The sequence below is a fragment of the Equus przewalskii genome, chromosome 7, assembly GCF_037783145.1.
Source record: "Equus przewalskii isolate Varuska chromosome 7, EquPr2, whole genome shotgun sequence".
In the NCBI taxonomy this organism is placed as follows: domain Eukaryota; kingdom Metazoa; phylum Chordata; class Mammalia; order Perissodactyla; family Equidae; genus Equus; species Equus przewalskii.
The window spans coordinates 38,261,668-38,274,967 of NC_091837.1; the positions used below are offsets into that span (position 1 = coordinate 38,261,668).

Below are 13,300 nucleotides of genomic sequence, written 5' to 3' on the forward strand. Positions count from 1 at the left end.
TTAAAACACTAAGAAAAAGCAAACTACAAAAACTAGCTTTCAAGTTCAACTAATAAGAGTTCCGAAAGAACATAAAAATTATCTCATTAAAAGTTTCACCTAAATAAAAATAATTACATTTCAAAAGTTTAAACTCTAAGAGATGGAATCTATTAAAAATAGAATATTCTTAAGATTATGTAAAAACCAGTATTATTTCACAGCTGCTCCACATTTCAATTTGACATATTCCACCACGAATAAAAGAAAATACATTGGACATACTTTTCGCTTTTCAGGAACATCCTCAAGTTCTATTTTTCTCTTTTTCTGAGTGCCATCTCCAATGGAAGGTCCATCTTTTGGAAAATCATCAGTGTCCATTCTTCTTTTCCTTGAAATGCCTTCATCATCACCAGAACCTTTTTCCTCTGGGACAATTTCAGCATCAAGCTTTCTTTTCTTGGACAGAGTGTCTTCCCCACAACTAGAACTTTCCTTTACAAGATCATCTTCAAACTCCATTTTCCTCTTTTTTGGTGTGTCTACTTGCCCAGAAGTAGGAGCCGTTTCAGAAAGCCCAGTCCCAGGAGAGGCCATGTTTTCACTACTACTCAATGAAGACTCCGTTTCCAAATCTAGTGATGCTTTTGCCTCTTCCAGAGAGATCTTTTCACATTCCTCCGCTTTTGCAGAATTTTCCATTTTTGATTATTTAAATAGATGGTAAAACTTCATGAACACTGGAATAGCAAAAATTTGACATTACTTGTAAACACTAACACTGAGACTTAAAATAATTTTAACCAGAAACTAGCCATTTAAGTTCAGCGATCAATCAGTTTAAAAAAAATCTCATTATGGAGAGAATATTGAAAACAATGTCAATTGATATATATTACATATAAATTTCTGAAGATGCTAATGTGGAATACTACTTACAACCCCGAACATTTCTACATCTTATCCATAAAAGTCACCATTGGCATAAGAACTGACAAATGAAGTGGGGTTATTGTACAAGTACTGGTTCCATTACTATTTGATCCTTACTCTATAGCTTCAGTTCCCAAATTGGGTGCTGGACACTACAACAAACTTGTACAGGCAGAGCAGGATATTTTAAAATTTTAAGGGAAACACAGTGTGATCTGACATCTGGAAGATATCACAGATTCAGCTTCAAGTAGAGCAGTTTCAACCCAGCAGACTGCACTACAGTCCTTTCAATGACATCAGCACTTTGTGAAGCTGAGATGTTCGTGGTACCATAGAAAATCAGTGTTAAACAGGAAATGAAGTTGGCAGTGTTGAATCTGATTTCAAGGCTTGAGAAGTTGTACAGTACCCAACAGGTGTGCACATTATGCACTCGAGGTTAAGAATTAAACACAAATATTATTTTTTCTTACAATTTGTGTATTATTTTTAAAATAAAGTTGATAGGACATAAATACTTATTAAATTCTTTGGACTAAACTACTTAATAAGTGGAACTATTAGGTTCTTTTGGCTAAAGACAGTAAGGGCACCAAGAACAGGAAAAGTCTCGGAACCTACAGTTGACTTCTGAAATCCTTATTTCCTTTCAGGTGTCAGAATTACGAAGAAAGTGAAGAGAGCAGAAATGGCTTTGGACAGAAATTTCAAGACCCACTCTGCACTAAATGACCACTAAGCCTCTTTCACATGTTCCTTCACCTATGTGTAAAATGGGAGGGGGAGAGAAATAAGTAAACTATCTATTGGACAGGAATTTATTAAGTCATTCAACAAATTTACTAAACTCCTACTACAGAGGAGCTCAATGAAGCACTTTGTGAATCAGTCTTCAAAAAACTTACAGCTTATATACCACTTTTTTTTTTTTTTGAGGAAGATTAGCCCTGAGCTAACATCTGCTGCCAATTCTCCTCTTTTTGCTGAGGAAGACTGGCCCTGAGCTAACATCCATGCACGTCTTCCTCTATTTTATACGTGGGACGCCTACCACAGCATGGCTTTTGCCAAGCGGTGCCATGTCCGCACCGGGATCTGAACCAGGGAACCCCAGGCCGCCAAAACGGAACGTGCGCGCACTTCACCTCTGCTCCACGGGGCGGGCGGCAGGCCCCCGGCTCCCTATAAACCATTATTAAAATGTTAGGCTGTGTTAGTCAAATCAAACGAAGAAGGGAGAGCAAAAGCCCAAAAATTAGTGAGATTCAGCAAATTCAGAACCTGAAAGTTATGAAGAGAGAGAAAAAGTCTTTTGAGTAAAGAAACAGAATAAGAAATAAAGTTGCTTGAGGGAATGGGTAAAAACAAGTCACCATAAACTGGGAAGGATTTCAAGGGATATCAGCTTTCACTACCCAAGGTCTGAGGTTCAAAATACCAAGACGAGCCAAAACAGGAAGAACTGAAGAAGAGGGGGGAGAAAACCACCCAGAAATGTAATTTTTAGAATAACTACTTAAAATGATTATCTAGTAAAACTGGCCACTGAATTATCAAATCCCTATCTTCTCCCTGCCATTTATTTCCTAATAACGAAATGGAAATTGTTTTTAAATTCAAATAAACCCATGTGATTTATCATCTTCAACTGTAATTATCGCCTTAGTATTGCGAATAAGAGTGAATTTTATATACATAGGCAAATCTATTTCCACAGATGAGATGCCAAAATAAACGACACAAAATTCCAAACGACCGCAGAAATGGGTAATAATACTTGAAACTGAGGGTCATGTTTGAAACTGAGCGTCAAAGTGGAATAAGGAACACATTCCCAAAGCAAGAGAGGTGCCCCTCAGAATCCTCCAGGAAGGAGCTTAGGGTAAATAAAGACTGAACTGACACAGGGACGGATACGCATTAAACGACCAGAACGGCATTTCGATCTGGCTTTCCAGTCACACCTCTCCGCCTAGCCACGTCTCCGTCATCCCAGTTTCTCAGAGAACCGGAGAGCAGGGCGCGAGGGCCGCCGGGCTTCAGCTCAAGCCGGATAAGCTCTACGCCCCGACCCGCCAGCTAGACAGGGTCAACTGGGGGGGCCCAAGAGGACGCAACAGAGGCGAGAAGGGAATTCTGCAGCCGGGCTCACCCTCTTCAGGCACTGGCGCGGCCTAGCTAGAAACTCTGGCTCAGGTTTCCGTTCCGCCGCTCAAGACATTACAGACACTTCTTCGGATCCGACGCCCCCGCCCCAGCCCGCCCCTCGGCGCAGCCCTGGGGTGCGATCTGATACAGCTCTTCGGGCTTCTCCGGACCCGGGCTCGCTCGGTCTGGAGGAGCAAGAGCACCCGCCAACCCCCACAAGTATTGCCCATTCTGATGCGGGCTGAGGGCACAACAAAACTCTCGCGACGGGTACTCACTGAGGCACAGGGCTACTGCTAAGCGAGCCTATGTCAGTAGTGCCGTACCCCTCCCACCTCGACGGCGGCGGAGGGCCTCAAGCCAAAGAAGAAAGGGAGGGCCGGAGCTCCAGGCGCCACACTCACCCATACAGCTATCCACGATTCTGTTTGCGGAAGCGGCGCGCCGCGCCACGCGTGTGTTGTTACGGCACTTCCGGGGAGTGCGTGAGTCACGTGACGCCACTCTTGGCGAAGAGTGGAGCGTTGCGCAACCTTCGCGCCGGGACTACGAGTCCCGTCGTGCCTCGCGCGATGCGTGCTGAGGGACACGCCGAGCGGACACGGGCGCTCGCGAGCACGTTGCTGGTGGGCGCGGCTGGCTGGGCCCGGAGTCGGGGAGAGAGTCAGCCTGAGCCCCGCAGGTTCCGGCGCCCTGACCCACGCTGCCCTCGGTCACTCTCCTGAGTGACACCGCCGTGGCATCTGAGGAGCTGTCGTCCGTCCTGGGCGGCTGGAAGCGGTGGCTGCCTCCACGTTTTAAGAGGTAACCTGGGCCCAAGACCTCTGGGGGGCAGCGGGAGGGTCGAGAGGGCACCTTCAACCCTGTGCGCGTTGGGGAGCTGACCCGGGGCGCGAACCCGACAGCTGCGCGGCGCACACAGCTCATCTGGTTGTGGCGGGGGTCTACCAGCGGGGCGGGGGTCATCTACATTAGCCCGCCCCACTACCCCCGGCAGCCGAAAGAGGTCACCCCCGCCTTTCTATGTCGGGCCAGTGTCCTGGCAAATCCTGCCTTTGGGACTGTTTTTCGGTTTTCTGCTCTGTAACCCTTCACCCTGTGTTCTTCCCTCCCTCGGAATCCTGCTGAGGAGGGGCCTGGGAGCCCCGCCCTCGGAGTTTTAAAAATGAGCAACATCTTACTTCTTAGGGACTGGCAGGTCATTCCCTACCGCCATATTTGGGAAGCCATGCCATGCGTCCCTCTTTCTCATCTGTCAGATTCTGGAGAAGGGGCAGCCCATACCTATTCTTGAGAAACGTCTCAAGGTATAGTATTCTGTGTTGGCTGGACGTTGGTATGGGATGGTTGGGGGCACAACAATTTCTTTGTCCATCCCTCCAGCTTTCCACTGGAGAGTCGAAGGCACCTGCTATACTGAAACTCGAAAGCGCCATAGTTCAGGGCTTTCACACCCCCCCCCCCCCCCAGATTAGGGTCAAAACTGGACCTGTGGACTACGGGGATTGATGCGTCTGCATAGTATTAACGTTGTTGTGCCTCAGCACCTCCCCACCTTCAGGGTGTAAAAACGTGCTCAGATTTACAATCTATCTTGAATTATTCTTTGCCAAAATTGGTCCCTTACAAGCAGCTTTGAAAATGTGCTTTACTAGCCTGCCTTCTTGTCAGTAGGCACAGTTATATTAATGAGTACACTTTGCTTTGGGGAAGGCAACGTTTGCAGCGTATACTTTACAATCGAGTCACTTCCAAATTGTGGATATTAACCTTTCTGAGATTGTTGACCCCTTGTAAACTTTGGACCAACGGTGAGGTCTATTTTTAGCCATATATTTAGTGAGTCGTCAATTTCAGAGGACTGTACTTGTATTTTTTATTATATGCAGTGAGCTAGATTGAAAATTAACTTCAGTTTATGAATATGGACAGCCTCAAAGGTATAGGTCGTAGAGATTGGAGAGACCATTTGCATATCCAGGCATTAGAACTAGGCAATTACACAGCTCTTATTTGCTGCTTCTAATGCTAAAGTTTCTCGAGGTAATTGCTGTTGTAATTTCAGGGAAAATGAGTCTAATTTTGACTTTTTAAGAAACTTTTTCATTAGATTAAAAGCCTGTTAAGTATGTGTTTATACAGAGTCCACCATGAATTGATAATGTGCATGAGATAGGTGGACATCTCATTTTGTAGGTTTTATGTACTTAACTGGAAGTCATGGATATTCTGTTGAGAATACAGGAAGAATTCTTGCAGATAGTAATGGAGGGAGTAAATGGGCCAGATAAAAATGTTTTAAAAGTTAATCATTGGTGTTATTTTCCTCCATTATTGCTGGAGTAATATCTGGTTTTCTGGAAATTGAATTAAAGTAATAGCTAATGTTTGAGTATATTCTATGTGCTAGATTAAGTGCTTTACACATTTGAGCTCATTTAACTCTTACCTAATCCAGAGGGGTAGTTGTTATGATTGTTTTTGATTTTTAGGTGAGGGTTAAGTAACTAGGCCAAGGTCATGCAGCTGGAAAGTAGTGGAGCTAGGATTTGGATCCAGGCAGCCTGGCTCCAGAGACGTAGTCTATGCTAATGATGAAACGGTGCCTGCTAGAACGCCAGACTCAAAACTGGAAGTTGGCTGGCACATAGTAGGTTTTCAGAAAATGTTTTGATACTTCTTAGTGGTTGGGTTATTATGTTCAGAGAGAAAATAGCTGGATTGTGATGTTATCTTGCTAGAATGTGAGCTCCATCAAGACAGGATTATCATTTTGTTCAGGGGTTTAACCCAGGTTCCTTGAATAGTGCCCAGCACATAGTGAGTCCTTATTGAATGAATGAATCATCAAGAAAGGTTTTTAAAAATCTGTTTATTTTAAAGGACAGACAGGATTTATTTCAGCCCATTTAGAAGATTTCTTCATGTGCTGTTTTGAGTATTTGGCCCACTCACCCACTCACTTAGCCTGGTATGGATTTCTCCTGGTTTGGATTCTACTTTGTTAGTGAGAGAAAATGAAGTAGTAACTTGTAAGTTTTCTGGTCAAAGTAAAGGCAAGCAACAAATTCAATAGATACCATCCCTTTTTTTAAGTCATTAGTTCTCAAGGTGAGAGAGCATGCTGAGGTGTAATTTTAGTGTGATTTCCGTTGTAGAGTTGAAGATCACATTTTTGAAACATAGAAAGTGTTTTTAAAATGTAGGTGCAATGTTATAACTTCCTAAGAATGGTGTTCTTCAAGGTAGGAAAGAGAGGTGGTTTATAGAAGGTTTGTTTCTCCAAACAGTCTTGGAGGAAGAACTGTTGCTCCCATCCACTCTCCAAAATGTCCCTGCTGAAATTTTACTGCCTTTTTGGAATACATAGATAGTTAATGATAAACTTTAAGAAGTTTTTCCTATAGTTGAAAGTAAGATTTGGTTGAGAAATCTGTAAGTTTATTATATGTGATGTTTAGTTTTGTGTATCACTTTGACTAGGCTTTAGTACCTGGTTATTTATTTGAACACTAATCTGGGTGTTAACTGTAATGGTATTTTGAAGATTTGTTAACATCTACAATCAATTAACTTTAAGTAAAGGAGATTACCCTCAGTAATGTGGGTGGGCCTCATCCAATCAGTTGAAGGCCTAAATTTCAAACAGAAGTGTCTCAAGAAGAAAAAGTTCTTCCTCAAGACTGCAGCATTGATTGCTGCCTGAGTTTCCAGCCTGCAGATCTGCCCTACACATTTGAGAGTTGCTAGCTTCACGAGTGCGTGAGCCAGTTCCTTAAAATAAATCTCTATATATTTAGATAAAAATAACCTAATAATAGATTTCTAATAGATAGAAATATCTTTATCTAAATATAGATAGATAAACCTAAAATTAGATAGGTGTATATATTTTTTCTGTTGGTTCTATATCTCTGGAGAACCCTGTCTGATTCCGATCTTGGTACTGAGAGTGGCTCTGGAGGAATAGAATCTTAAGGATGAATTTTCTGAATTGGTTATGGCATGGTTGGAATTGGTTCCCTAATCTGATTAGTTTTAAAGGCACTAATGACTGTTTTCAGTGGTAAAAAGGACACTGATGGTCCATGGTGTCATGTGGCAATAGGGATACACAAAATATCCGCATTGGGGTTCTGGATGATTATGTATTTGATGACTTAAAATTTTTTGTCAAATTAACAAAAATAATGAGACTGTTTGCTGCTAACTGTGCTGGAGAAAATGGGGAAAGAAAAAGATGAGCTCAGATCTTCAAATTCCCAGCTCGCGCTCTGCGTAAATGACCTGAAATTTCCTTTGTCTGCCTAGAGAAACTCATATCCTGCAGATGCAGAGCTGAGATTACCGAAAAGTATCCAAGAGTCTCATCCTACAAAGTGGCTGAATCACAATGCAAAATGAATTCCCAATCTAACAGGGTGTCTGCTGTTAAAACGATGGCATTGATTGGGAAAGACTGAGATCCTCAACTGTAGAATGGGGTACTGAACCCCTGGATTTTGATCTGCTTTGCCAGTAGAAGCAGTGGTTCCACACTTGTTGAGAAGTTAACCCTGCTTTGCCTGGAGAACCTGTAGTGGCCTTCCCTGAAGTAGGTGCCTTGCAAGACCTTGCTGCTTCCCCTCAGGAACTACCCTTACCACACGTCTTTGCTTCTAGACTGTCACTAGAGTCAAGTCCCAGGGTCAGCTACAGAGTGGGACCCATGAGGAGGTGTGCTACACTCTTAAAAAATTGCATGATTTCTTTTAATTTATAAAGGTAGAAATCTGGGGGATAGGTGTGGGTAATGGTGGAAAGGACATAAAGTTTGATCAGGCCAAATTCATTGATAGAGGACCACTAAGCAGAGATTCTAGATTCACTGTTATAGCCTGAGGGATTAGAAAGGGCTCTAACAGTTTGGCTGGTTGGCTGAAGCATGGACCAAAAGGTGATCTTCGTTAAATAAGTTAAAATGCCAGACCTGCCTTGGTACACTGTAGAGGAAGGGATCCAAAGACTTAGGGAGATTGGAACGGATTTCTCATATAAGACCAGGTCACCCACTCTGCAAGGGTCCGGAGGAGATAGCTTTCACCATGACTGTGAGAAAAAAAGTTTGTGAGGAGAGCCCCAGCATCCATGGAAGAGCTCTATGATCACTCTTCTCTGTGGGTCAGAAATTACAGTGGGCCCTGCTGCTGCTGGACTGGGGATCCTTAAATGCAGTGAGGATAATTGGAAATTGGGCAGATATTACAGATACCGATTTTCTTAATGGCATATCTATGTGCCGAAGGAAAGAAGCCAGTGGAGAGGGCAGTTGAAGTACAGGAAAGAGAATAGCAGTAGAAAAATACAAGGAAAATGTGTTTGAGCAGAGTCTTGGAATAGAGAGGAAAGGATAGCTCTAGAACACACGATTGGCCTCTGAATGGAAGTTCATTTTCTGAGGAAGGAGTTAACTGATTCTGAGATGGATGTGGATGCAGGTAACTCTGGAAGAGGGAAGGCTGAAGTTGAGAAAATTCACCTGTAATAAGTTTGGTTCATTTTTAAAGGGAAGTGGGGAATGGTGCCATCTCATAGTTTATTCATTCAACAAATATTTTTGGAGTGCCTCCTTTGTGCGAGCCAGACTTTGTTTTAGGCACCTAGGATGCAGCAGTGAACAAGAAAAAAATCTCTGTCTTTGTGGGACCATAAGTGCTAAACACAGTAAGTAAATTATGTAGGATGGTAGAAGATAAGTGCTAGGAAAAAAGAAACAGCAAGATAAGGAAGATTGGGATGTTGGACTGGAAGAGAGGAGGGGAGGATTGGGAGCAATTTTAAATAGCATGGTCAAGGCAGGCCTCACGGAGCAGGTGCTGTTTGAACAGAGGCTTGTAGGAAGTAAAGGAGTTAGCCAAGTGGATAACTGGAGAAAGACTGTTCCTAGCAGAGGGAGCAGCTAATGCACAATTCTTAAAGCAGGAGCCTTTTTAGTATGTTGGAAGAGCTGTAGCAGGGCTACTGTGACTGGAGCAGAGTGAGCAAGAAGACTTGAGAGTAGGTGATGCATTCAGAGAGGGAAAGGGAGATTATGTAAGGCACTGTAAAGACTTATTGTGCTCTTACTCTAAGAGAAATTGGAGAGTTTTAAACAGAAGAGATATGATCTGATGTATATTTTATTGTCAGCTGAAAGTAAAGTATAAGAGACTTGAAGAGATTGGGAAAGGTGTGGAGTGGTCATTGAGAGGAATGGGAGAGGAAGCTGATCAGGAACCATCTTCGCTTGTCACGCAGCATCCAGAGCCTTTGTGAGATAGGGTGATGTGCCATCAATGTATGCTGGTACTAATTTACTACTTTGTGTGGTTCTTGTTAGTGCTCAGCCACTGAGATGTAGTTGTGGGAAAAACAGATGGCTGAACTGGCTCAAGATTAGATTTTGTGGGCTGGTATTGCAGGACAAAGTAGTAATTCAAGTAATGGACTGTAGAATCTAGGCCAGACTGAAACCAGGAGGAGTCGTTAGATTTGAGGGGAAAAAGGGGGTGGGGTAGGGTGGGGCAGGGCCCTAGACTGGAGACCAGAGAGAATAAGGGAGTGGAGGCTGGAAGTAGGAGAGGCCACAGAGAGCAGGAAAGGATAGTTTCAGGATTTCATTTGGAGAGCAGTATCAGATAATTTCAAGGTCAAAGTTATGGCCACTCACGTGAATTGCTAAAGAAGCTGGGATTTTGCATGGTCACCCAAATGGAATAACAAAAGTTTAGATGAAGGAAGAATATGAGCTTGGTTTGCCCAGGTCAATAGATGAGAACATGGAGGGAAACTAGAACTAATTATTGATACAGCATATGAAGTGCTGAATACTTAACATACTTTATCTCATTCAATCATCATAAATACCATATGATAAAAGAGTGATTAGTTAATCCCATTTTGGGGATGAGGAAGAAAAGCTAAATAAAGTAATACCAGAAAGGATTGGAACTCTTATCTTTCTGATTGCAAAGCCTGCATTCTTCCCATTACAATGGCTTGTGATAACAACTGCCAGAGCCAAAAAGAAAGGGAGTGGAAGTGGAACCAGGTGGATTCTGGGCCACCGTTACCATTACAGACCACCATGGCTTGCTTGCCTTAAGGAATTTATATCCTCTGAAAAGAGATGAAGAGAGAAACATTTGTGTAAATGGATAAATTTATGTAGTTATTTTGGAAAAATCATTCATTTTCTTTATAAGTGATACATTTGACATTTAAGACTGCTCTGGAAATCAGTGAATTATTAACGAAATTCCTTGGGAGTTCACTAGGGGACATAATTTAACTTTTTCTGAAGATTAAGGATTTAACAGTGGCTCCATTATTACCAGAACTGTTTATTGGCTCAATTCTGGTATCAGAAAGCTCAAAAGCAGAACAGGATGAAGGAGATGGATTATACAATAGAAATTAAATTGAAGTATCAAATGCATTAGGGAGAAGGAAAGTAACGGCCCAGAAAGTACTACAGATAAACTTGCATGCTTTTACTTTTTCTAAGCAGCAAACTAAATTTGATTTGAAACAGCAGTCAAGATGTGATTAAGAAAGAGATTGAAATGAATAAATTAGAATGGTAATCTGAAAGAAGAAAATTTGAATTTCCTCCTATTTGGTGATAATTGAGAGTTTGTATAATTAGAGGCAGTTCTTTTCTTCAGATCCCTTTTACTGTGTTTCAACCCAGTGAATTCTACGTTTCTTTCTTTCTCATGCCTGTACTTCAGGTTAAGGCCATGCTAAATATCAGTTGTGTTTGGCAAGGCCACAGTGTACTTTTTAAAGAAAATTACTTACTAGACTATTTTTTAGAGGAGTTTAGGTTTACAGAAACATGGGGCAGAGACAGTACATAGAATTCCCGTGTTATCCCTTGGCCCCTCTATACACAGTTTCCTCTATTATTAACATCTAGTATCAGTGTGGTACATTTGTTAGAACTGGGGAACCGATATCTGTACATTATTACTTAGTTTACATTAGGATTCACTCTTTGTGTTGTACAGTTCTCTGGATTTTGACAAATGTGTAATGACATTTATCCAGCATTACAGTATCACGCGGAATAGTTTCACCGCCCTCAAAATGCCTTGTGCTTTACCTGTTCATCCCTTCCCTCCTCCACCCTGGAGCCCCTGGAAGCCACTGGTGTTTTTACTTACTGTCTTTATAGTGTTGCCTTCTCCAGAATGTCAAATAGTTGGAATCGTACAGCATATAGCCTTTGCAGACTGACTTCGTTTACTTAGCAAGATACGTTGAAGATTCCTCCATGTCTTTTCATGACTTGATAACTCATTTCCTTTTATTGCTAAATAATATTCTATTGTAAACCTCAGTTTGCTTATCCATTCACCTATTCAGGCATTTCTTGGTTGCTTCCAGTTTTTGGCAATTGTGAATAAAGCTTCTACAAACATTTGTGTGCAGGTTTTTGTGTAGACATCACTTTTCACCTCATTTGGGTAAGTACCCAGGAGTGCTCTTGCTGGATCATATGGTAAGCCTATTTTTAGCTTTGTAAGCAACAGCCAAACTGTCTTCCAAAGTTACTGTACCATTTCGCATTCCAACTAGCAGTGAATGAGAGTTCCTGTTGCTCCACATACTCACCAATATTTGGCACTGTCGGTGTTTTGGATGTTAGTCATTCTAATAGGTGTATAGTGGTATCTCGTTGTTTTAGTTTGTAACTCTGGTAACATCTGATGTTGAACATCGTTTCTTTTTCTTGATATATAATTGAATATAACATTATACTAGTTTCAGGTCTACAGCATAATGATTCAGTGTTGGTACACCTTGCGAAATGATCACCACAGTAAGTCTAGTTAACGTCCATCACTACTCGTAGTCACAAATTTTTTTTTCTTGTGATGAGAACTTTTAAGATTTATTCTGTTAGCAAGTTGCACATATAAGTATGGTATTATTAACTATAATCACCATGCTGTATATCACATCCCCGAGACTTTTTTTATTTTATAACTGAAAGTTTGTACCTTTCACACTCATTTTGCTGTCTTCCCCGCCCCCCACCTCTGGCAATCGCCAGTCTGTTCTCTGTACCTATGGGTTCAGGTGTGTTTTTTTTTAGATTCCATATATAAGTAGATTATACAGTATTTGTCTTTTCCTGTCTTATTTCACTTAGCATAATCCCTTCAAGATCCATTCATGTTGTTGCAAATGGCAAGATTTCCTTCTTTTTATGGCTGAGTAATATTCCATCGTGTGTGTGTAATATACCCCATGTTCTTTATCCATTCATCCATTGATGGACACTTAGGTGACTTCTGTGTCTTGGCTGTTGTAAATAATGCTGTACTGAACATGGGGGTACATTATCTTTTTGAGTTGTTTTTTTATTTGTTTCTTTCAGATAAATACCCAGAAGTGGAATTGCTGGATTATATGGTAGTTCTATTTTTAAGTTTTTGAGGAATCTCCTGTTTTCTATAGTGGCTGCACCAATTTACATTCCCACCAACAGTGCACAAGTGTTCTCTTTTCTCCACGTCCTTACCAACACTTGTTATTTCTTGTCTTTTTGATAATAGCCACTCTAACAGGTGTGATGACTTGAGCATCTTTTCATATGCTTGTTGACTGTCTGTATATCTTCTTTAGTGAGGTGTCTGTCCAGATCTTTAGCCCGTTTTGTCCAGATCTTTAGCCCATTTTGTAATTGAGTTGTGTTCTTATTGTTGAGTTTAAAGAGTTCTTCATATACTTTAGATACAAGTCTTTTATCTAATGTGTGTTGTAAAAATATTTTCTCCCAGTGTGTGGCTTGTCTTTTCATTGTCTTAACCATGTCTTTCATAGAGTGTGAGTTTTTGATTTTAATGGAGTACACCTTACCAATATTTTCTCTTGATCATGCTGTTTGATGGTGTATCTAAAAAGTCATTGCCAAACCCAAGGTCACTTAGATTTTCTGCTAGAAATTTTATAGTTTTGCATTTTACATTTAGGCCTGTGATCCATTTTGAGGAAAATTTTGTGAAAGGTATAAGGTCTGTGTCTAAAAAAACCATAAAAACCTGAATTCATAGATACAGAGAACAGATTGGTAGTAGCCAGATGCAACGGGGAGGGGAAATGGCAAAAATGAGTGGGAAGGGTACAAACTTTCCTGTATAAAACAAGTAAGACTCATTTTTTTTGCATATGGACATCTCTGTGTTCCAGCACCATTTGTTGGAAA

The 13,300-nt window shown here is 41.4% G+C and overlaps 2 protein-coding genes across 6 annotated transcripts in view; one reads left to right on the forward strand and one right to left on the reverse strand.

Annotated features, from left to right (window-relative positions):
• RNMT (RNA guanine-7 methyltransferase) overlaps nucleotides 1-3,708 on the reverse strand; it is a 30,532-nt gene extending 26,824 nt beyond the window's left edge. The window contains exons 1-2 of one of the 2 annotated variants that reach the window (XM_070629509.1): nucleotides 3,471-3,708; nucleotides 265-722 (exon numbers count right to left, since the gene is read on the reverse strand). In XM_070629509.1, coding sequence (XP_070485610.1) covers nucleotides 265-684 — 420 coding nt within the window. In that variant the 5' untranslated portion in view covers nucleotides 685-722; nucleotides 3,471-3,708. Of the gene's footprint in view, nucleotides 1-264; nucleotides 723-3,344 lie in introns of both variants that reach the window. The other variant, XM_070629508.1, reaches the window with a different exon arrangement.
• FAM210A (family with sequence similarity 210 member A) overlaps nucleotides 3,563-13,300 on the forward strand; it is a 30,706-nt gene continuing 20,968 nt past the window's right edge. The window contains exon 1 of one of the 4 annotated variants that reach the window (XM_008526337.2): nucleotides 3,563-3,870. Coding sequence is in view for 1 of the 4 variants with exons in the window: in XM_070629558.1 (XP_070485659.1) it covers nucleotides 4,300-4,373 (74 nt within the window). In the remaining 3 variants the exon portion in view is untranslated. Of the gene's footprint in view, nucleotides 3,871-4,099; nucleotides 4,374-13,300 lie in introns of those variants that run through there. The other 3 variants (XM_008526336.2, XM_008526338.2, XM_070629558.1) reach the window with 3 other exon arrangements.